The sequence below is a fragment of the Lampetra fluviatilis genome, chromosome 9 (genome assembly GCF_964198595.1).
Source record: "Lampetra fluviatilis chromosome 9, kcLamFluv1.1, whole genome shotgun sequence".
NCBI lineage: Eukaryota > Metazoa > Chordata > Hyperoartia > Petromyzontiformes > Petromyzontidae > Lampetra > Lampetra fluviatilis.
The window spans coordinates 10,876,605-10,897,721 of record NC_136283.1 but is presented as its reverse complement, the minus strand read 5'-3'; the positions used below and the strand labels follow the sequence as shown (position 1 = coordinate 10,897,721).

At 51.4% G+C, this 21,117-nt stretch overlaps 1 protein-coding gene across 1 annotated transcript in view; it reads left to right on the top strand.

Annotated features, from left to right (window-relative positions):
• Nucleotides 1-2,023: 2,023 nt before the first annotated feature.
• ZCCHC7 (zinc finger CCHC-type containing 7) overlaps nt 2,024-21,117 on the top strand; it is a 212,547-nt gene continuing 193,453 nt past the window's right edge. Inside the window, exons 1-2 of the mRNA XM_078859762.1 lie at nt 2,024-2,169; nt 4,810-5,646. Of these exons, the coding sequence (XP_078715888.1) occupies nt 4,938-5,646 (709 nt within the window). The 5' untranslated portion in view covers nt 2,024-2,169; nt 4,810-4,937. The remainder of the gene's footprint in view (nt 2,170-4,809; nt 5,647-21,117) is intronic.

Below are 21,117 nucleotides of genomic sequence, written 5' to 3'. Positions count from 1 at the left end.
CCTGGATTTTATGTTCATGTTTTTGTTTGTTGTGGTTGCACCCGATTCAAGAGCCGAATGGCTCACAGAGCTATACCTAATCAATGAACTGAACTGATGACCCCCGGTCTTTACCCGGCGTCTCATCCTGCACAACTTGGTTCAACCACCATCATTGCAGGTCGCGCCACCGCTCTCTCGGTCTCTCTCGCTCTCTTCACACCTACTGGAATTTTACAGCCAGTGTTGTGATTCCTAATTGTTTTTGTTGTTGTTTAGGCCACGTAATGATCTGGTCACAGCTGTGTCGTGAACACCCTCCGCCACGCCACCCGAACCGAGCTGAACGCGCCGATTATTGTTTTGTTTCATCTCGCCGACAAAATTGAATAACAATTCTCACAATCAAAATTTTGCAAACATACACTAAATGTTGTGATGAGCATTGTACTCCTACTTACTGTGGAGCTAGGACACTACTAATTGGCAGAGGTGTGGACTCGAGTCATGCGACTTGGACTCGAGTCAGACTCGAGTCATGATTTTGATGACTTCAGACTCGACTTGGACTTGCCTCATCTTTGACTCGACTTGACTCGGGACTCGAGAGCAAAGACTTGAGACATTCTTGTGACTTGCACAACAATGACTTTGTCCCACCTCAGAGGTGTGGACTCGAGTCATGCGACTTGGACTCGAGTCAGACTCGAGTCATGATTTTGATGACTTCAGACTCGACTTGGACTTGCCTCATCTTTGACTCGACTTGACTCGGGACTCGAGAGCAAAGACTTGAGACTTACTTGTGACTTGCATAACAATGACTTTGTCCCACCTCTGCTAATTGGTGTGTTAAATGATTGTACACCACGTGGCCATTCATTTGCTTGGCCGTGTCGGGTGGTGGAGGGCACCAACAAACACAGTTGGTACGATCAGTACGTGGCCTTGCTCCAGCATCTATTATGAATCACTTCTCTCTCTCTGCTTCGTCCCTCGCTCTGCTACACTCTGGAATTCTCTCCCATCACCGTCTCTTTTCCCAAGCGCTTGCGATGGTCTCGCTCAGCACAAGCGACGTGTCAACTCTTACCGATTTACAGCCGTCAAACAAACGATTCGGTGATGCCGCTGCATTGGCAGTGGTGCACAAGCACAATTTAACAAACAAACACAAAACTTTACACGGTCGTTAAGAGCACTGTGACCTTAAAAGAAAACAAATAGTACACAGCATATTGTATCGACTGTATTTGTATCTAAACACTATTTACGTACACATCTTTTTCACCAAGTGAGGCTTTCTAGCTCTTTTTCGGAAACGACCTGGCCACAAATGATAGCTCAATGCAGTGGCAAATTTGGACATTTATAGCAGCCAAACACCCAAAACGCGTGTTTCTAAATGTGGAGAGAAAAACCGGAGGACCCGGAGAAAAATCCCCTTATAAGTGCCTATCTTATTCTAGACCAATTCAGACCTTATTGGTCACCCCGTGCCCTCATAAATCTCAACGTCATCTTACAAAGTCCCATCATAAGGGGGAAGCACAAACAAATCGACACAATTATTGACACGGCTGTACGCCGTATGGACCTGAAAACTCAATTTCCCTCTTCAAGAATACGGGCTCAACCGCATGGGATCGAACCCACGACCTCCTGCATAGCAGGCGAGGTTGTCCACCGTTGTATTTGCATGCGGTTTACCCATAACGCAGTGCAACAAAGCGCGCATGAGTTGAGTGAATCCTGAGACACGTGTCTGAGCCCCCCCCACAGCTCCCTCCCCCCAACACCCCCCCCCCAACTGACCCCCTCCCCCCAACACCCCCCCCCCCCAACTGACCCCCTCCCCCCAACACCCCCCCCCCCCAACTGACCCCCTCCCCCCTAAACACCCCCCCACCTCACGGGCTAAGTCGGTTACGAGCGGGCAGGACGGGGGGTGGTGGTGGAGGACAACCACGTGATCACTCCGCCACGCGCTCACCCCTGACCCCCCCCTTCCTCTCCCACCACGCGCATGCGCAGTGCCGGCGAGGCCTAGGCGAGGTGGGCCCCGAGCGTCGTTCCACGTTTGTCGAGTGGAGGCGGATTTCGCGAGCGGCGCGCCGCGTCTGCTGTTGTTGTTGCTGCTGCTGCTGCTGCTCCCCGAGTAGCGTCGCTTCTCGCTTGGTTACTCCCCGAGTGAGTGCGGCTGCTCGCGTCGTCGTTGTTGTCGCTGCTGCTGCTCTGGGGTTTGTGTGTAAAGGAGAGCGCTGTGCTGAGACTGGGCGCCCGCGCGGGTCGCCCGGTGGAGCGAGTGCCAGAGAACACGTGGAGACACGGAGGGGGGGGGGGCAGAGACAACACGTGGAGACATGAGGGCAGAGACACGGGGGGCAGAGACACGTGGAGACGGGGGGGGGCAGAGACACGGGGGGGGGGGGGGGGGCAGAGGACACGGGGTGCAGAGACACGTGGAGACACGGGGGGCAGAGACATGGGGGGACACAGAACACGTGGAGACACGGGGGGCAGAGAACACGGGGGGCAGAGACTCGTGGAGACACGGGACACCGGGAGACGATGGGAGAAACTCAAAGATAGACACGGGTCGACATACTTTGAGATACGGGGAAACGGGACAGAGACATCGAGACGGACAAGGCGGGAGGGTAGAGAGGGGGTGACAGACATGCGGAGACAGACACCGGGGTCAGAAACACGGTGGGGACAAATCCAAGTGGGGACATGGGGAGACAGACAGGGAGATAGAGATACGTGGACACACTCGAGACAGAGACACGGGCACAGACACATGGAGAGAGACACGAAACGCAAGAACACCGGGGACACAATGGGGACCGAGAAATAGGGCCTGAGACTGGTTTTGATCATTGAGATGACACCGGTACACTGAGACACAGGGACACGGCTATCGGGAGACACGTGGATACGGAGACAGCAATAGTGTGTGGAGACTTGGGCCATTAAAAGTTATATTTTTAAAATACTTAAAAAAAAGACGCTTTAATGAAATGTACCATACTAGCAATGGAAGAACTCCACGACTCCAGGAAGTGGCCCTGAAACTTACCATAACTTAAGGGACGTTTAAAAAAATACTTTTTTAATTTTTAACGATAGTTTATAGTATTGTCATCAGTATGACATAAGTATACCAAGTTTGCAGTCGATACCACATTGGGAATTGGGTAAAAATTGAGTTACAAGATTTGAGGATACAACAACAGACTTTGTGAGTTAATAAAAAAAAAGCGTGTAATAATAAAATTGATATCTAGTGTGTACTTTATTTAACCCTGGTGAGAACCTATTAAGGTTGCACATTTTTTTCTAAAAGTGAAGTTTCCCAATATCAGAGCACAAAATGCCTTTGGAAAGAAGGGAAAGTATTTCAAACAACAGCCAAGACGGTGATATAATTACTCAACTGTAACAGAGTGCTTATTAAAGAACGACGAATTACCTAACCGCGGGGACGTTTCGTTAACAAATGCATAGAACTCTCAAGGCGACGTCAAGTCTATACTCAAAACACACGCCAGGCTGTTAGTGACCACCACCACCACCCCTCACTGCTGAGAATTCCTTCCTGCTCTGATGGCGTGGAAGGAGGGAGGCAGTCGCTCCAATATACTTACTCAAGGAGCCTTATAAATAGATGTAAATTATTACGATAATTGTAATCAGAGGGAGGTTTGTCACTGCGGATTGTTGCACTTTAGCTGGATTTAAGAGATGGGGCGTAACATTGGCCTGACTGTAGAAATAATATCCCCGGCACGTCACAATAAATGCATACGAATGGATGCTGTGCATTATGCTGTCAACACATGCGTTTTTTTACCCCGTATTCCTGTACAGGGAAATGGAGTTTTCAGGTCTATACGGGCAAAACAAATAAATCAAAATTGTGTCTCTCTTGTTTGTTGTTCACCCTTGAGATGGGACCAATAAGGTCTGAATTTGTCTAATAATGTAGGCATTGATAAGGGGTTGACAGGTATGCATTAATTTAAAATAAAATACTCGAAATAAATCTTTAAAAAGTTTTTGTTGTGCCTGCTGTTTATTCGTTGGGGTTAATGGCCGGTTTGTTGGCGCTGTGGTTAGAGAGCTTGACACAATCTGTTAAGGTTGTAGGTTCAAATTGGGGGGTCAGCTCTGGTCATTTATCACTCGGCCTGTTTTGACAAAACTGGTGGTGCTTGTCCAATGGAGAGATCGCTTGCCATAGGAAGCTGGAATTTGTCCCAGTGCTTCGGGCCACCAATGGAGATGAGCAGCAACATGTAATTTACATTTGAGAAACACACTCTTTGAGTTTGACTTTAATATTTGGTCAGGAATTATACGTTCATAGCTCTATTACTAAGTCTGTAAATGCAGCCTAATGTCACTGTGTGTGTGTGTGTATTTGTGTGATTTCTGGCAAACGTCAGTGGCGGGGGAAATATTTACATTGACTTCACAGATGAACGTCCCTTGGGGTACGGCCAATCGGGGCAGCTGCCCCGGGCCCCATGCTTTTGGGGGGCTCCTCGCTTCGACGTCACGGTGTCAGATGTTTACTGGCGTCGGCGAGCCCACGTGGTGTCATTTGCTCCGGGCCCCGCACCCCCCTATGGCTCTGTACACATGTACCTATTAAGACGAGGAAATGAACCCTCTCGAAAATCAAGAGGCTTAGTGAGGTTTTTCCTGGTAAACAAAGTATTGTAATATAAATATAATAATTGATGCTACTTATTGCTGGCTCACTGAACCCTTCCCCCTCTGTTCTAACCATTCAGTGCTTGTGCATTTCTAATTTTTCCCCAGTGATGCTGTGAAGCTGTCTGAATCGAGACATTTTTTACTTGTCTTCCCTCAAGTCCTCACTAAGCAACACCAACAAACAAAACCACATCTACCAGCACCAATCGACACCAGCACCACCACGTGGAGCCATGATGTTCGAGGGACTCTCGGACGTGGAGGCGTACGAGGATGAGCTGTACGGCGAGGTGGACTCGGAGTCCGACTCGTGCGTTGACAGCGAGGTGGAGTTCCAGCTTTACAGCCAGGTGCACTACAGCCAGCAGCTCCCATCAGGCGCGGATGTCACAGCCGCAGACACAGCCGCAGACACAGCCGCAGACAAAACTACAGACACAGCCGCAGATAAAAAAACTGCAGATGTCTCTGGCAATGCCACTGCCGTCGTCAGCTCGACCCCTCGCCCGCTGAAACCCGAAGTCATCGTCATCTCGTCTGACGACACGGCGGCTCCGGTGATGTCCGTGAGTAGCATCCGAGCGAGCGGCCGAGCGAAGGAGGCGACGGTGGCGAGGCGCGCCAAGCGCACGTCTCCGCACGTGGTGGTGGCGGGCGGCTGGAAGGCGACGCGGGGCGGCGTTCGCGGCAGGGTGCGCGAGACCATCACGCTCGAGACCGAAGGCTCCGACACGTCGCACGCCCAGACCCTCGACGACAGCAGCGACGACAAAGATGGCGACGACGACGACGACGATGACGACGACGGCTCGTCGGTGCGGAGCTGGATGCTGCTGGGCGGTAAGGGCAGAGGGAGGAAGCGCGACGCACTGGAGAAGCCCGAGGAGATCATGATCAACCTGCAGGGCGATGGACGGGCGGGCAGAGAGTTCAGCTCGGAAGGTGAGCGACGCGAATGGGAGATCTCACAATGGCACTGGTGTTGAATGGAAGAACAACGTCATCTCCAATTGGAATTGGTTTTGTGGTGCAGGCGGGCGGACGGGGTAATGGTTGTTGATGGACGTCATCATGGACGACATAACCACGCTTGCAATTGCAAGTGTGGTTATGTCGTCACCCAATAGCTGTTTAATGGATCGGCAACTTCATTTTAATTGCACTATGATCAGTCTAAATATAATTTTGCAGGTGATTTAGGCTACAGGGAATGTATTATTTTAACGTTGATTCGTGTTTGTGCAATGTTTTAGATTCCACGTGACGCTTGTATTTGTGCTGATTTCTATTTGCCTCATTGCTTTACTTTAATTTTGTTGTTGCTTTCGTGATTTTGGTGACCGAGGTCAATATTGCAAATTACACTCATCCTGGTTCCGTAAGTTCTCACCTGGTTAATGAAATAAAACTCGAGGGAACCTAGGATTGGCGGTAATAGGGCTTAGGGCTAGCGATTGGATACAGCGCTTTTTTCAAAGTGGCAGTCTCTTCCGTTACAGCGTCGTGAACGTGGACTCTTAACGGGTTCATCCCTTGCACGATGAGGTGCATTTCCACCATGGTCACTGATTTGTGTGTTTTTACTTGCCCTGTGGTAATGCGAGTCTATAGAGTATTTAATGCGAAAAAACAGTTGTTGCACGCACACATTGCGAGGCTTTTTTCATGAGCATAAGATTCGATATTATTCAATGATCCGTGATGTTCACACTGACCAGTGGGATGATTCGTCTGTGGGGCTCCTTGCCTGCTGAACGTTTTGCTCCCAAACACCTGGTTTGCTTGGCAAACTTAAAAATATAATTACTGGTTTTGCCATGTATGTTTCAATTGGCCTCCTGCTGTCACAATACACAGAACCTTTCATTGATAATTTCACAGTGAATGGTGGAACTTCACATTGGAATGTAACTTGAAATAACTTTTTCCGAGTCTGATCAATTTTACCTTTTTATTCACAAAGCAAAACTTTAAATATCTCCGATGTGTTTTGGATCCTACCCCGTGTTTTAATTTATTTTCGGCATGGTATCCGACGTATTATATCCATGTCTTGCGAACTTCTTCAGGAACTGAATTCAAGCAACGTAGTTAAATAACTTGCGTCATGCCATGCCGAAACAACATGCCGCACAGCCTCAAAACACATCGGAGAACTCTACGGCACCACCGTGGAAACCTACGTGGTGTAGCACACCTTGTTACAGTTCCTGCAGTGGGTGTTGGTCACTTTGCAATTGAAACCACAATTTGATATTCCTAATATCTGAAATGTAACCATTTAAGTGGCAAACCGAATGTAAATGTTTTTTTTTCTGCAGTCATTAGTAATTAGTCTGAGACCATGAACTTGATAAGTATAGTTTTAGGTGGCTGAAACCTAGCCTCTTAGTGGTGCCGGCATGGTACTGTGAATCCTCTGCCACCTGGACACCTCTAAAAAGGGTGCTCTGGACTGTAGACAGACAGACCGGTCTCCGATGGGGCCCCCTAGACAATAGACTGACTGACCAGTCTGATGGGTCCCCTAGACAATAGACTGACTGGCTAGTGTCTGATGGGGGCCCCCTAGACAATTGACTGACCTGTCTCTGATGGGGCCCTCTAGACAATAGACTGACTGACCTATCTCGAATGGGGCCCCCTCAACAATTGAATAACAAACTGGATTCTGATGAGGTTCCTAGACATTTGACGATAGGCATGACTCTGCTGTTACATTTGGACAAAAGACTGAGAGATCTGTTTCTGATGTGTGTCTCTAGAGGACCATGATAACAGACCGGTTTAAGATGAGGTCTTTAGGCAAGAGAATGATGAACTGGTCTCCGAAGGGGTGTGTATACAATAATAATAATAGACAGACTGATCTATGATGGACTCTTTTGACAATAATTATCTACAGGCAGCTATCTGATGAGGTCTCTATACAATACGCTGACAGGGGCCGTCTCTCTCTCTCTCAAGCAACATTACCCCGAAAGAAACCCAACACAAACGTGCATTTGCCACCGCAGCTCGGCTCCGCTTGTCAGCTTCCCAGCCCCGTGGCCTTTTGACCCGAAAATCAATTTGTGGCGACAGACACGGCGACCGTGCCACCGAGAGAGTCCATTGCGACGTTGTCACGATGCGCGCCATGGGTCAGAAGGCTCCTCTTTAGGACTCTCCAACGTTTAATGACCGAGGCCCACGGAGGCAGAATGTTAATGAGTGAAACGACTCTCGGATTCACAGGGTTCGGCTGTTAAAAGCCGGAGCCTCGGAGAAACCGAACGCAAATGTGACCGCGTTCTTGCGTTCCACTGACTCTGCAGATTGGACACGACGTAATGGGCTGGCCAGCCTGGTAGTCAGGTTGGTGTTGTTAAAGTGACTTTTTTGCCCAGTTTTATTTGTCTCATACCGGTGATGATTATTTATGTGGACACTTCTTACATTTTCATAGGTTTTAGGTATGTTGTTAGGTGAGTCGCGTCTTCCGCCTATCATGCCTCTGGGGTCGATAACATAATGCGCAACTTTGCGGAAGGTTAAAAGTGATTTTTATCTGGGCTGTGGAATTTCCAGTTGGTTCTTGGCATGTAGAATAGTTAAGCGACACCCAACAGCTGTTTGAGCAGAGATGTTTTAACCCTGACTCGCTACGTGCATGCACACAAACGCACGCGCAGACTCTTTCACCGAATTCTCAAACACTCGGTTCTGCCCCGCAGAAGGGATAATTAACCTCGGTGAGCTTTCACCTGGGCGAATAGAGGACGCAGATGTCTCGCTAATGAATTGACTCTGAAGGCAGTCACGGTCAGTTTGGGTGTGAATGCATTTGCCATCGATTTCAGATCATTGAAGTTGATTGTGAGCAATTCTGATCAATACCACGCCCCTGCCCTCAATGTTGACTGATGAATTCCACTTGGCTGTCAAATGCACGTCCATTTCCCCCACTTGCATTGAGCTGCCGATCGTTAAAGTCAATGGGACTCGATTTGATTCAATGTCCCTTCGAGTTACCTCTCTTTCACTGGGGGGAATTTTTTGCATAGGGAGTTGGAAGCCTAATTACGTTAGAACTCTACTTGTGGGCAAGTAATCCAGAAGCGGGTTACGTGGAGTGCTCGAATCATGGATAGAAAGGTTTCGAGTCTCAGTCCCGGTCCAGGGATTCCTATGTTGAAAGTATGAGTGCCCCTTTTTGTCAGAATCGGTGGCTGTCCCATAGGGAGACCAAGCCCTTCCACATAAATGTGGAACATTCACCACAAGCTGACAGCTGTCAAGCGCGTTGCCGCACGCCCTCGTTTGAGTAGGACGGTCTGCGATCGAACTTGGGAAACGTTCTTCCCTCGACCACCTTCAACAAAAAACCGGCGTCTTCAAATCGCCGCTAATCACCGTGTTAATAACTGCGTGCGAATTGTTCCCTGTGTTTACTCGCGTCTGTCGGGGCGTGCGTTTTACCGCCCGCTGGCTGACCTTACCTCGATGTCAAGTGGTGCGGGGGGAGGGGGTGTAGAGGGAGGTTGGTGGGTGATGTAGGGGTGGATGGTACGCATGAAACTATACTTGCACACTCACACTCGTCACTATCGACCCTGCTGTGCACACCACACTGACTCCTCCACCTCAAGTCTCCAGTACCACCATCACCCCTCCCAGTCCACCCCCCCACTTCAGCACCGGAGCATGCAGACCTCATTTTCGGCCGACACGGCCACGTCGCATTATCACTGCACGCCTAATTAGCGACAGCGCGGGGAGAGTGAGAGGGAGAGATGTGGAGGCGGTGGGTGGGTGGGGGCTCTGTTGTCCTCTGCAGCAACAACGACAACGGCGGTGGCGAGCGATGGGAGAAGCAGACCGCACACACGGGGGGGGGGGGGGACGAAACAAATCAGCCAAGGACGTCAACAAACACAGCAGCCGCAGCGAGAATCTCGCGCGTGCCCCGCGCTGCTGGGCAGACAAGGGCCGCGGCGTCACGTTGCGCCGTGTCGCCCCGACGATCCCGCCTCGTTCCCACCGCCGCCACCGCCGCCACCGTTCCTCTGGCGCAAACCGGGCCCAAGCTGGACCGTGGCCATGCCAGAGTCCTCGCTGTGTTTGCACGGCGGCGCAAGTGTGGACACGCCGGTGCTTTGGTTGTGCCCTACTAAGTGTGCCCGAGGGCGGGGGGGGGGGGTCCTCACGGCGCGGATGACGCCGGCTTAGGTTCCGTTGCGTCGAGGGAGTGGCAGGGTGTGTGTGGCGGATCGATGGTTTGGTTCGTATTATGACCAACATTCGGGTTTTGACTTGGGCTGAAACTGGTCCAGAGTTATCTGTGGAACAGTGCTGCTGAATGATATTAGCCTGGAAAGCCGAGTGGCAGATGGACCAAAATTGAGCTCTATATCAATTTCTTGAAGAGACGGACTTCTTTCCTGGCTATTATCTATTTATTAACAGCCTTATGCTCCGACTCGTCTCTGTGAACTGAGATACGCCGCCAGTGTTGCTCGGCGAATGAAGCATCCTCCTGCGATGTGCCGCGTGGCCTTCCGTCACGAGCGTCCTTTGGTCTCTGCCCGGTGTGGAGATGGCGGTGGCCCCCGCGGTAATTAAGACGGACGGCTGTGAGAGACGGAGTTGGGTAGAGCCGCAAGGTCGGCGTTTGATTGGCTCGCCGCTCCCGCTTTGCGACGTGCGGGGCGAGTGGCACGCGGATGTCGGCCCCGTGATTTTGATTTGGCCGTCACCGGCTTCATGCTGATCTTGATGAATGCCGTGGACACGGAGAGCGAGGGAGAAGAGAGAAGTCAAAACGTGGCTCCTCTAGGTTACACTGTGGATTTATGTCGCGTCTGAATGTGACCGCATCTCCAGAAGCTGTCCCAAGGCGTGTTCACTTCATCAAGCGTGGAAGAGTCAGACATAGGCTGAACAAAAAATGGAACGGTTTTGAGCCTGGACTTGAACAGGGGACAGGAATCGACAGAACGGACGGCTGGGGGGAAGGGAGTTACAGACAATGGGGTTAGCAAATGAAAATGAGCAACCTCCCACTGACCTGATGTTGACTGGGGGGGGGGGGGCTTTGTCAGAAAGCCTTGCTTTCTGGGCGCAAGACGTGTGGAAGGGAGTGGGGAGAGGGCCGAGTGCGTGTGAGTCGAGCGAGGGGTGAGGGGTGCGGTAGGCAGGGCGGGTCCATGGACAATGTCCAGCCAGAGGGATGGAGTGTCCTGCGCACACTGCACTGGGCTTGGCACCGGGTCGCACCACCTCTGCTACGATTCGGGGGCACGATTATACCCGAGCATCGGCAGCTTTATTTTCTCCCGTTCGTGTCGTGTTGATGGCATCGTCCGTCTCGTATAGCTCTCTCTCGATTGGTCCGTGAGCTTAAATATGACGATTAAATATTTGCTGAAACCATAAACAATCCATTCTTACATGCACGATTGAACGCGTCTGCCGTGAGGGCAGGAATCACGTTGATGAATCGATGCACGCGTGCTGCCCACCGTGCTTACCGGTGTACCGACTGACTCGTGCCTCATCGTGGGAGCGCCGGTTTCTAACTCTGCCTCTTGGTGCCCATCTTGTCTATCTATCACAGCCCGCAGTCGGTGGTGGAAATTCTACGTTTCTTCATTGGTGCGGACTTAAAGCAACTATTGTCGACCGCCCACAAAGTGACTTCGATTTTACCGATGCTGGAGGGATGATGACGACGATTTTGGACCGATTCTTGTATTTTGTTGCTTAAATATCCAATATCCTCAAAGAATCGTCATAACGTGGTTGAGGTGGTTGCCCAATCACGTGGTTGAGGTGGTTGCCTGGTCACGTGGTTGAGGTGGTTGCCCGGTCACGTGGTTGAGGTGGTTGCCTGGTCACGTGGTTGAGGTGGTTGCCTGGTCACGTGGTTGAGGTTGTTGCCCGCAAGTGAAGTGGCTTTAGGAACGAGAGAAACAAACAAAAGCAAACGGCTGCGACGCCGACGGTACGAGGAGGAGAGAACTCGCGAGCAGTAGCAGCAGTAGTAATAATAGTAAATGCACGGCGAAACAAACGCGCGAGAGAGAGGTGTTTAGCTTCGTCACCTCGTTTGATCTCCAAAACCTCCGCGCTCGCTCGGCTCGCCTCGGGATTAAAGCGATCGCCGGCGCTCGGCGCGCGTCGAGTGCCGCCGCCAGGCGAATTTAAATCCACACGCGCGTGTTGGCGCGCGTCAACACGCTCGTCGTGTATGAGGACGCGTGCGTGAGCGGCGCCCACTCGAGAGAGGAGAGGAGTGCGTTCGAGGGCGACGGCAGCGGCCGTGCGGGCCCGTAGGCCCCCGGCGCGTCCGCTTGTGCAAGCACAGGTGTCGGGCCCTGGAGAGGGCCGCCGTTATGTCTGGTGTGTGTGCCCAGTGGGGGCGGTGGCGGGTTGGGGGGGGGGGGTGTCCCCTTTGCTCCGGGGCCTCCATCGGCAGCACTCTGCCCCGCGGCTCAAGAGGCTCTCTCGCTGGCTCTCGCGTAATTGACGGACTCTCGCGCTCGAGGGCGGTTGCTGGAACTGTGCGGAAAGTCGTCGTCGCGTGCACGTGCCGAGCGGGCGTGCGTGTGAGAATGGAGAATTTTCGCGCGGGTTTGTGTGAGCGTTTGTGAGTCCGTGGTGTGTGTGTGTGAGTTGAGAGAGTGCCCATTTGAGTTTTGTCAGTTGGCAGGTAGCGGTGGCACAGTGGTTTGCACGCTGCGCTATTATCTTGGAGGTCCGGGCGACCTGAAATCGATTCTTGCCTCCTGGCTAACAACAGTGGGAAGTGGTGTCAGAACTTGTCCTGGGTTTGGGTATCTGGTATCATATGTAAACATCGGCACTGAGAATCCAAAGGTGGCTGAGCGTGTTGTCGACCACACCACCCCAACTTAAGCGTGCCCAACCTCAACCGGTGCCTCTCACAGCACCTGCCTCGGCGGCGTAGGGGGCTGTCCGGTTGATCTTTGCGCTGTGCCCGTGTGCGTCTATACTTGTGTCTGGGTCACAGCAGTTGGGACACGCTGTACTGAAATCCCAGCAGACCAGGTCGCACTCAAAAATACATCGACAGGCCAGTCACCTGCTTTCCATGCCTCCCTCCTGCGGCATGGCCATCTCTGCACGATGCGCCAACCACTCCGGCTCAAGGGCAGACGTTTCCCACCGTTGCAGTGTCCGCGTTCTTTTCCCCCAACCGCCTCTCAGTCGCTGGGCAGCAGAAGCTCTCAGGATCGGCGTTCACTCAGCGCTCGAGTGGCTTATAACTTCCTACCCCCCCCCACCCCAACACTCTGGCGAGGCAGGAATGTGGAGTGGTGCCGCCGTGAGGGTGTGAACCTGCGGTGAGGCTCACCTGTTGGAAGAGGAGTTTTCCATCTTCAAAACGGGGGGGAGAGGTGGGCGGCCGGGGGGGGGCGATTGCTGCGTATTCCGTGTTGTGGTTTGAGCCGAGCGTTTATTTGCACCCCCCTCCTCTGCCCCCACCCCTGGCTGCTCTCGTGAGGTGTAGTGTGTGTGCCTCGGTGGCCTTGAAGGGGGCTCGGCAGGCTCTGGGAATAATCCCCTGTGAAAGGAGAAGGTGGACCATGGTTTGTTTCGGGGTGGTTGTGAGTGAGCGGCGCTAGGTGCGTGATCGTGTGTGTGTGCGTGCGCTATTGTGTGAAAGGGGTCGCCCTGGTCCGTACGTTAAACCGTTGCCTGCTGCTGTCCTCACGTTGACCCACGCCGGTGATCGTTTCCAACTTGCAGTGGTATTCTTGGTATCACTTGGGGAAATTTTAGTAATCGATCTGATTATACACTTAAAGTAGAATAAATGTCCGTATGTATGTTGAACTTATTTCGCACCATATGTAACCGACCGTGCTCATCGGAGGTGTAAAAAATATACTGGATGTTCTTTGCATTTGCCTATCCGATGGATGGACCTGCCCTTGTCTTAGGAATGTGGAATGTATACCACTGGTCCAGGGCTACCGGTTGAAATGACCACCACCCATCAGGTTGCATGTTGGGTGGGGAAAAAATTCCACTTTGCTTTTGTTTTTGACTGTCGCACCGCCTGTATATGTGAGAGCTACAGATATCAGCTCATCATCCCTCCAAGGTCAGTAAAATAGCTAGCTGCTTTTTGGCAATGCTATGGTTGTTGGCTTAACAATTTTTGATATGGAAACAAAAAAAATGTCCCAGCATGCTTTGGATGTCGGGATGAACCCCCACTGATCTCCGTGCGCATATTCTGCCACGCATCTCTGTGACTGCCACCGGTTCAAAAGGTCATTGGCTTTCGAACCTTCCTTTCTCTTCGGGTACCCCGGCTTGGCGATCGCGTTGCAGCCGCGCATCGCTTGTGATGCACGACTCCCCCCAAACGCGGACCGTTACCCCAACCGATTAAGAATCAACAAGACGACTGTCTTCATTCCGTGGGACCGGCCGACTGCGCCACTCCGTCGCCGGCTCCGCGTCCGCCGGCTAACGTTTTTTTGTTTTACGAGCACGAGCGTTCGGATACTAATCATCCGCTAGACCCCTCCGCCGCCGTGCGCGCCGCGAACTCCTTCGGTCGAGTAATCGTATTCGGCCGCCCGAACAGCACGCTGTGAAAAAGAAAAAAAATTTGCGGGGAGGGAGGGGGGGGCACATAAATCTGGCTTTAGTCGGCCCGTCTTTGGGCTGTCGCGCGGGCAGATGGGAAGCGCAGGCCCGCCTCCGCTCGCGTACCCTTCTTGTCGCGAGCGGCGGGGAAATCAAGATAAATGACGCGGCGTTAAATCTCACTTACTGACAATTTTTTAATTTTCGGGAACGCGCCCGCTTTCTGACCGCCGGCGCGCGCGTAAAGAGCTAATTACGTGCGAGCGCGAGCAAAAATAACTCCTCATTTTCCGCGGGGCGGCGGTGGCGGCGGCAACGACGGCAACGGTGGCTTGCGGTGGGGGGGGGGCGGGGGGGTGTGGAGAGGCGGTCGCGTGCCGGAGAGAGCGCGGGGGGGGAGAGAGAATGAACGAGAGAGAGGGGGCTACCCCCCACCTCTCCGCCCCCTCGCGCCACCTCCGCCCCCCCCGCCCGCCCGCCCGCCCGCCGCCGCTCCCCTCTCCCCATTAATAGTGCTATTTATCTTGTTTTAAATTTCTGTCTCTGGCCAAGATAGCCGTGCGCTCCCCAGAGAAAACGGACGTAAAATGAAATTGAAGTCATAACTTAATAGGTTATTAAAATGGCTGAGTGCATATCACTTCTGCTTTGGATTGCTGTAAATTTGAGTTGAAGTTCAGGGAGTGGTTATGAGGGATACGTGACGTGTTTTGACGCGCCGACTGAAGGCCCTCGTACGTCTTAGTCACCGCCAGCGCCGGCCGCGCTCGCAGCGCCGATTTGTCTCGGCAAGCGTCGGCAAAGGGGAGCCCGTTTTTATCCGAATGTTTCATTTCATTTGGTTATTTACATTTTATTTTCGTTTGTGCGTTTTTTCTCACTCGCTCTCTCTCTCCCTCCATCTCTCCCCTGCATGGTGACGGAGAAAAAGTGTTCACGTTTTATTTCGTCCGGCTTGCTTTTTCTAAAGCCTTTCATCTTCGAGGCTAAACGTTCGAGGTTTCTTCATTTGCCCGAGTGAGCGGCAGAGATCGCCTCCTAGGCAGCCACGAGCCAGCAGTGGAAATTCCACATTGCCATGGCAGGCTTATTCATGGGGCCACAACTGATAATATTAGCTGATGATTTTTGGTCGTATTGTTTCACGTGGTTTCAACTTTGCCGGAAGTGGTTGTGCTACGGATAGACTGCTCCCGTCATAGGAATGTGGAGGGGCCACCACTGCCTTAGGGCTACCAGCAAATGCGCACTGCACATTTGTTTATGGCATGGGGAAATCATCAGTTTTAGGGCACTGAGCAGAGGTTACTACGCTACTGTCACTCCGACCTAACCCACGAGTTCAAATCCAGGTGTAGTTTCCACTCAGCTCATCGTCATTTTCATCTCCCTTCAGGGGTCAGTGAATATGAGTACCACTTTTGGTATCGTCATGGGGGTTGTGGGGAAAAACCTGTAACTGCCATGGTAATGTGGAATTTCTACCACTTACTCGGGCCGACAGTGCGGATGAGCACCGCCCCATACTTGCCGAGTGAGCACCAACTACTTGGTTTCCGTTACAGCTGTTTTTTTTCTGCTCACGATCAACACGCCCCCCTGCACTCTGTTTATTCGTAGTTTTGTCAAAATGGTGAATTTGTTGTCAAAAAATAACATTTGTTGCGCTCTTCTTAAATTCTAGTTGGCGGTCGCCCCGCAAACACGCACCCAGCGCGCTCCCGTGCGACGGAGGGAACGTTGCTTTCGTGCCAATTGTGGCACTAATTACGCCACCGTGGGTCTTGCCTTATCGACGCGCCCGTCGTTCATCATTGCGCTTTGCGGGGCGAATTTTGTAAAGAGGCGACGTCTGCACGACGGCTGATTTACGTCGGAGTGATTAAACGACGAGGACACGAACGAATGCGCAGGGGGAGGAGGAGGGGAAAAAGTAACGGCGTCTCGATCGCCGAGCGTGTTCCGCGCCGGGGCGACGGCGCGTCGCGTTTGCCGCCAGTCGCAGCCTCCGCCGCCGCCGCCGTTTGTTGTTTGTTCGTCCCCGGCTTATTCGGCGCCGTTTGCTGCGCAAACAAGCGCGGAGTGAATTTGGGCGCCCGATCGCTCATCTCAACCGTTAGCCCCCGAGCGAGTGGGGTAATAATGATCATAATCCAACCGCGAGGATCATTAATATGTCCCCCGCATTAGCGTTGGGCCTGGGCTGGATTTTTCCCAAATGGGATTTTCTCGCGGTTCGTGGTCTTCCCCCCCCCCCGCATGCGTGTGAGCTGGAGCAAGACGGAAGGGAAGCAATTGTTCTCAAAAAAACAGTGGCGTAGTAACTAAAATTGGAGCTCCCAATTTAAAACAAATAAAGAAAAACATAAAAAAGCCAACTCGTGCCATGTTTCACACCTATTAGGTGCCTGATTATGCAGCACATTATGCATTTGGTTTGGAGGTCTCCCACTGTCTGCAGCAAAACGACTAAACATCGCGCGCTGGAGCCCGCCTGCCGCTCCCTTGGCTCCTCCGACTGTTCAGAATCATTACGGAATGAGAGGAACTTTTGAAATGTATTGGGCATTTATTTGGCTGCCCGCTGCAGCCAAGCCGAATGTTGGAAAAAAAAAGTTTGAAAATGCCCAGCTCGGCGTTCCCTTTTGGCCAAATGTTAAATGATCCAAACGAGGACCACGGAAAGGTGGCGGCTGACATACCGGATGGGGCTTGCCTCTCAGCCCATCATCGCTTTGTAGGGAAAAGGCAACATTGGTTTCTCTGTGGATGGACTCGCCCCCGCCATAGGAATGATGAATTCACACCACTTGTTTTATGCTATGAACGGGTGATGAGCATGTAAATACATTTTTTGTCGTCGGAATGGACCATTTTTCTGTCAAATATGTCGCCTCATTATTGCACGATTTCTTTCTTGCGCACGTTGTGAAGATGATCCAATTTTAATCGGGGGAGCCTCTATTTTGCGATAAAAAGCAGGGCTAAAAGGGTTCGCTTTGCAGGCCACGACGATGACCTCACGTGTCACATGCCATGTGACCTCTCCCCGTCGTGCGGCTTTGAACATCGTGCGATTATCGCTCATTTCATACTCCCGAGGACAAAATGAAACACGTTGGTGGGCGTTACACAATCCGCGCCTGTGTATGGCTCTTCTCCCTTGTTTATTGCGTGTTGTGGGGTCTTCTTACTTGAATGTGTTTGCTGTGTGGATGCTTCTTGATGTTTGTACCTCCAGTCTCCTTTGCAGAAGTGACCTTGCCTTAAGGAGCTCTTGTTCGCTAAGGACTTAAGTTCGTCTCAGTGATTATGATGATGACGGCGCGTTCCTAAATAAAATGGCAATTTTTTTTAAAGCCGACTGTGAAAGATAAAAGAATCGGCAGACAAACCGGATAAGTTTCGCGCCCGACAGACGCTGCTACATCAATGGGAGGCCACTCAGCTGTCGTACATTGAGAGACGCTGAGTTGTGGTGTTTGGAAGTGTGGCCGGGGTCATTGTCTCGAAGGGAAGCGGTGTTAATGTTCTACAAATTGGTGCCTATTTTATGACCCTTGCGGCATGTTGACGATGAAGAGCTGAGTTGGGGACCCCTGACTGGAATTCGAACTCGTGCCTGTGACTCGAGTACTCTGACCGCAGTGGCTCCCGACAGGACTCCGGACTAAACGCCGAAATCTCGTCTATGTCACGAGTCATCGTGGCTCTCGCTCACGAACGCACCCGTCGTCACGTACAGGGCGTCACCGCGGCCAGCGCTTAACGAGCGATAAGCGGGGCGTCTGCCACGTGCTGCGGCACCCCTGACGCGGCAAATCCCTCCCATCCCGACCCTCCCTCCCTTCCGCGCGCGTTTGCTCGCCCGCTCGCTCGCTCGTCCGTCCCGCCCACCTAACTACATCCATCCATCTATCCTCCCTCCATCATCCACCCACACCGACCAGCACCCTAACCCCAACCCTAACCCTCGCCGCCCCCCCCCCCTCGCGCGCTCCTCGCGCCAACTGCCGCGCCACTCTCTTTGGCGAATTTGAATTTTACAGCCACTTCATTAGGGGCGCGCGACGCAAAAAAAGAGCATCTGCTCTCGCGCATTTCGCCTTTTGTCTTTAGCGGACGCGCCGCGGCGAGCCGCACATGGACCCCCGTCCCCGTTGGGCTGTTTCAAGCTGGCCGGGGCCATTGTCCACTGAATGAGGGAGCGTGAAGTCAATTATTCCTGTATAATTAGCCGCAAATGTACTGGAAATATCTGGCTGATGGCAATATAATGGCTCATAGGCGGCCAGAACACATGGGCAGTGACTGGGGAGGGTGGGTCGCCTACCCCCCGCCGTAATCGGGGCGGGGGGGGGGTGAAGTGTGCGGGGGGGGGATGAGTGGCAGGGATGTTTGGGGGGTGGGGGTGAGGGGGGATACATTTTGCGGCGACACATTTCGGTATCGGCGGTCGCAAACGATGGACAAATTGGCGGTGGCGTTCGGTGATGTGGACGCGATTTTGCTTTGTGTCTTTGCTGGGTGGCGCTGTGGTTGGAGGGACTGACATGGGGCCATGAGGTTCAATTGGATTCGCGGTTGGGGTTCAGCTTGACCCATCTTCGTCATCGTCACCATCATAATTGTCCCTCTGGTCGATTCGATTATTGACCCTTTGTCGGATGTCAGCAGCGGTCTTCCAGTGGAAAGACTCGTCACCACCATGGGAATGTGGAATCTATATTTGTGGGGTCGACTTGACACCCCACTATCATCATCATCATGGGAGATGATTGATGAGAGAGATGTGTAGAGAGAGAGAGAGGAGGCGGAGGAGGGAATGAGATGATGCAGGAGGTGGATGAATGGGAGGTGGTGGGTAGTGCAGTGACATATGGGAGGGAGGGGATGGATGGGAGGGAGAGAGCAGATGGGATGATACGGGGAAGAGTGAAGGAAAGGTGTGAACGAGTGAGATATGGGAGAGAGAGAGTGATCGAAAGCAGAGATAAGTAAGATCATCGTGGTGATCGTCATCATCATTGTCATCACACCCTTTTGGGTAGGTAAAATAATGACCGCTTTGAGGGAAGGTTATGAACATCTCAGATGGATATCTGCCATAGAAATGTGGAATTTCCACCATGAATAATGGAGATGAGCATCGGCCCATGCTCGTTGGAGTGGGGGAGACACTAATGATTTTTTTAAAAAGTTCTTTTTAAACATGTTTGTTCTATCTGGTCAAATCTTGGGATCGTATTTACAAATGAAAAGAGTTTTTGGCATGAATTATATTACATATTAAAGCAGGAAAGAAAGTGATATCAAATGGTGTTCTCAATTAAATTTAGCAGCGTGATGAAATTTCGGCAGTGCTATTTGAGCGTTTTTAATCTCCTGTGCACACAAGTGACAAGCAAAGAAGTCATTAGCAACTTAATTTAGCGTACTCGGTGTGTTTTTGCATTAAAACGAGGAATTATTTTTCACGTAAATAGTGCCGATGATCTCTTTTATTTATCACCGGAGAAGCTCACGGAGTCTCAAGGCTCCTCTTTCCGGAGCATCCTGCGTTGGGATTCATACTCTTAGGTTTTTTCGGTAAAGTCACGTAGGTAAATTTTTTTAAAATTAATAAAAGTAAAACAAAAAAAAAATTCACGACGTTTCGGAAGCAACACAAGCCTCCGTATTCCACCTGAAGACGGAGACTTGTGTTGCTTCCGAAACGTCGTTAATTTTTTGTTTTGTTTTATTTTACTTTTATTAATTTAATTTTTTTTTACCTACGTGACTTTACCGAAAAAACCTAAGAGTATGAATCCTTGCAGTCACGAAAGCTTCAAATCTAGAACTGCGTTGGGATGTTCGTCGTCTAGCGATGCATCCACTCAGCGGTACAGTGGGCAAATCGGAAGGTTCCGAGTTCAAATCCCTGATTAGGGGGTCGACTCAGCCCATTGTCCATCTGTGTATTTAAGTCAACAATGGTATGTATGCATGTTGAACCTCTTTCACACCGTACGTAGCCTACAGTTGTCCTATGGATGGACTTGCGCCCGCCATAGGAATGTGGAATTTCCACCACTGGCTTGGGGATGTAAACGGGAGATAAGCGCTGCGTCATTGTTCTCTTGAGCAACAGGAGACCACTTTGAGTCTAGATTCTAAGGTGTGGTTTACTGGAAACTGTTATCAATATCATCATCATTGTAAACTTGATATATACATCACGTGAGACTACATTGTAAACGAATAATAATAATTGTTCTTCATGATGGTGATAATATTAATTAATTATGCCACTTATTATTGTTATTGTGGGCTTGATTTACTACCTGGCCCGACACGCCTGTGCCCCAGTCCATTCGACTTGCAGTGCGCAAGTTGAATTCCTGTTCGACGGTCGACTTGGTAGCGTCATCATCGTCGTCGTCGTCGTCGTCATCATCCCTCCAGAATCGATATATCGAGTACTACTTTGTCTGGGGCCAGGGGTGGCCTTTTATATAGACCCGAGTCTGCCATAATAATGTGGAATTTTTCATCGTTTGCTCAAGGCAGCCATCGGAAATGGGTCCCCTTCCGCACGTTCGTTGGATCCCAGATCCACGCAGACTTTGAGCTCTCTGATATTTCTTGCGGCAATTTTTTTTTTAAATCAACCACACTCACCACCCTCTTTTTCACTTTCGCCGCCCCAGCGCAGCAGTTTACTCGATCGGACGGACCAAATTAAAAGCCTTTTAATTTGCCGTAACGCTTCTCCCCCCCACCGCCACCCCTCTTACCGAGCTACCCCATCCCCTGCCCCCCCCC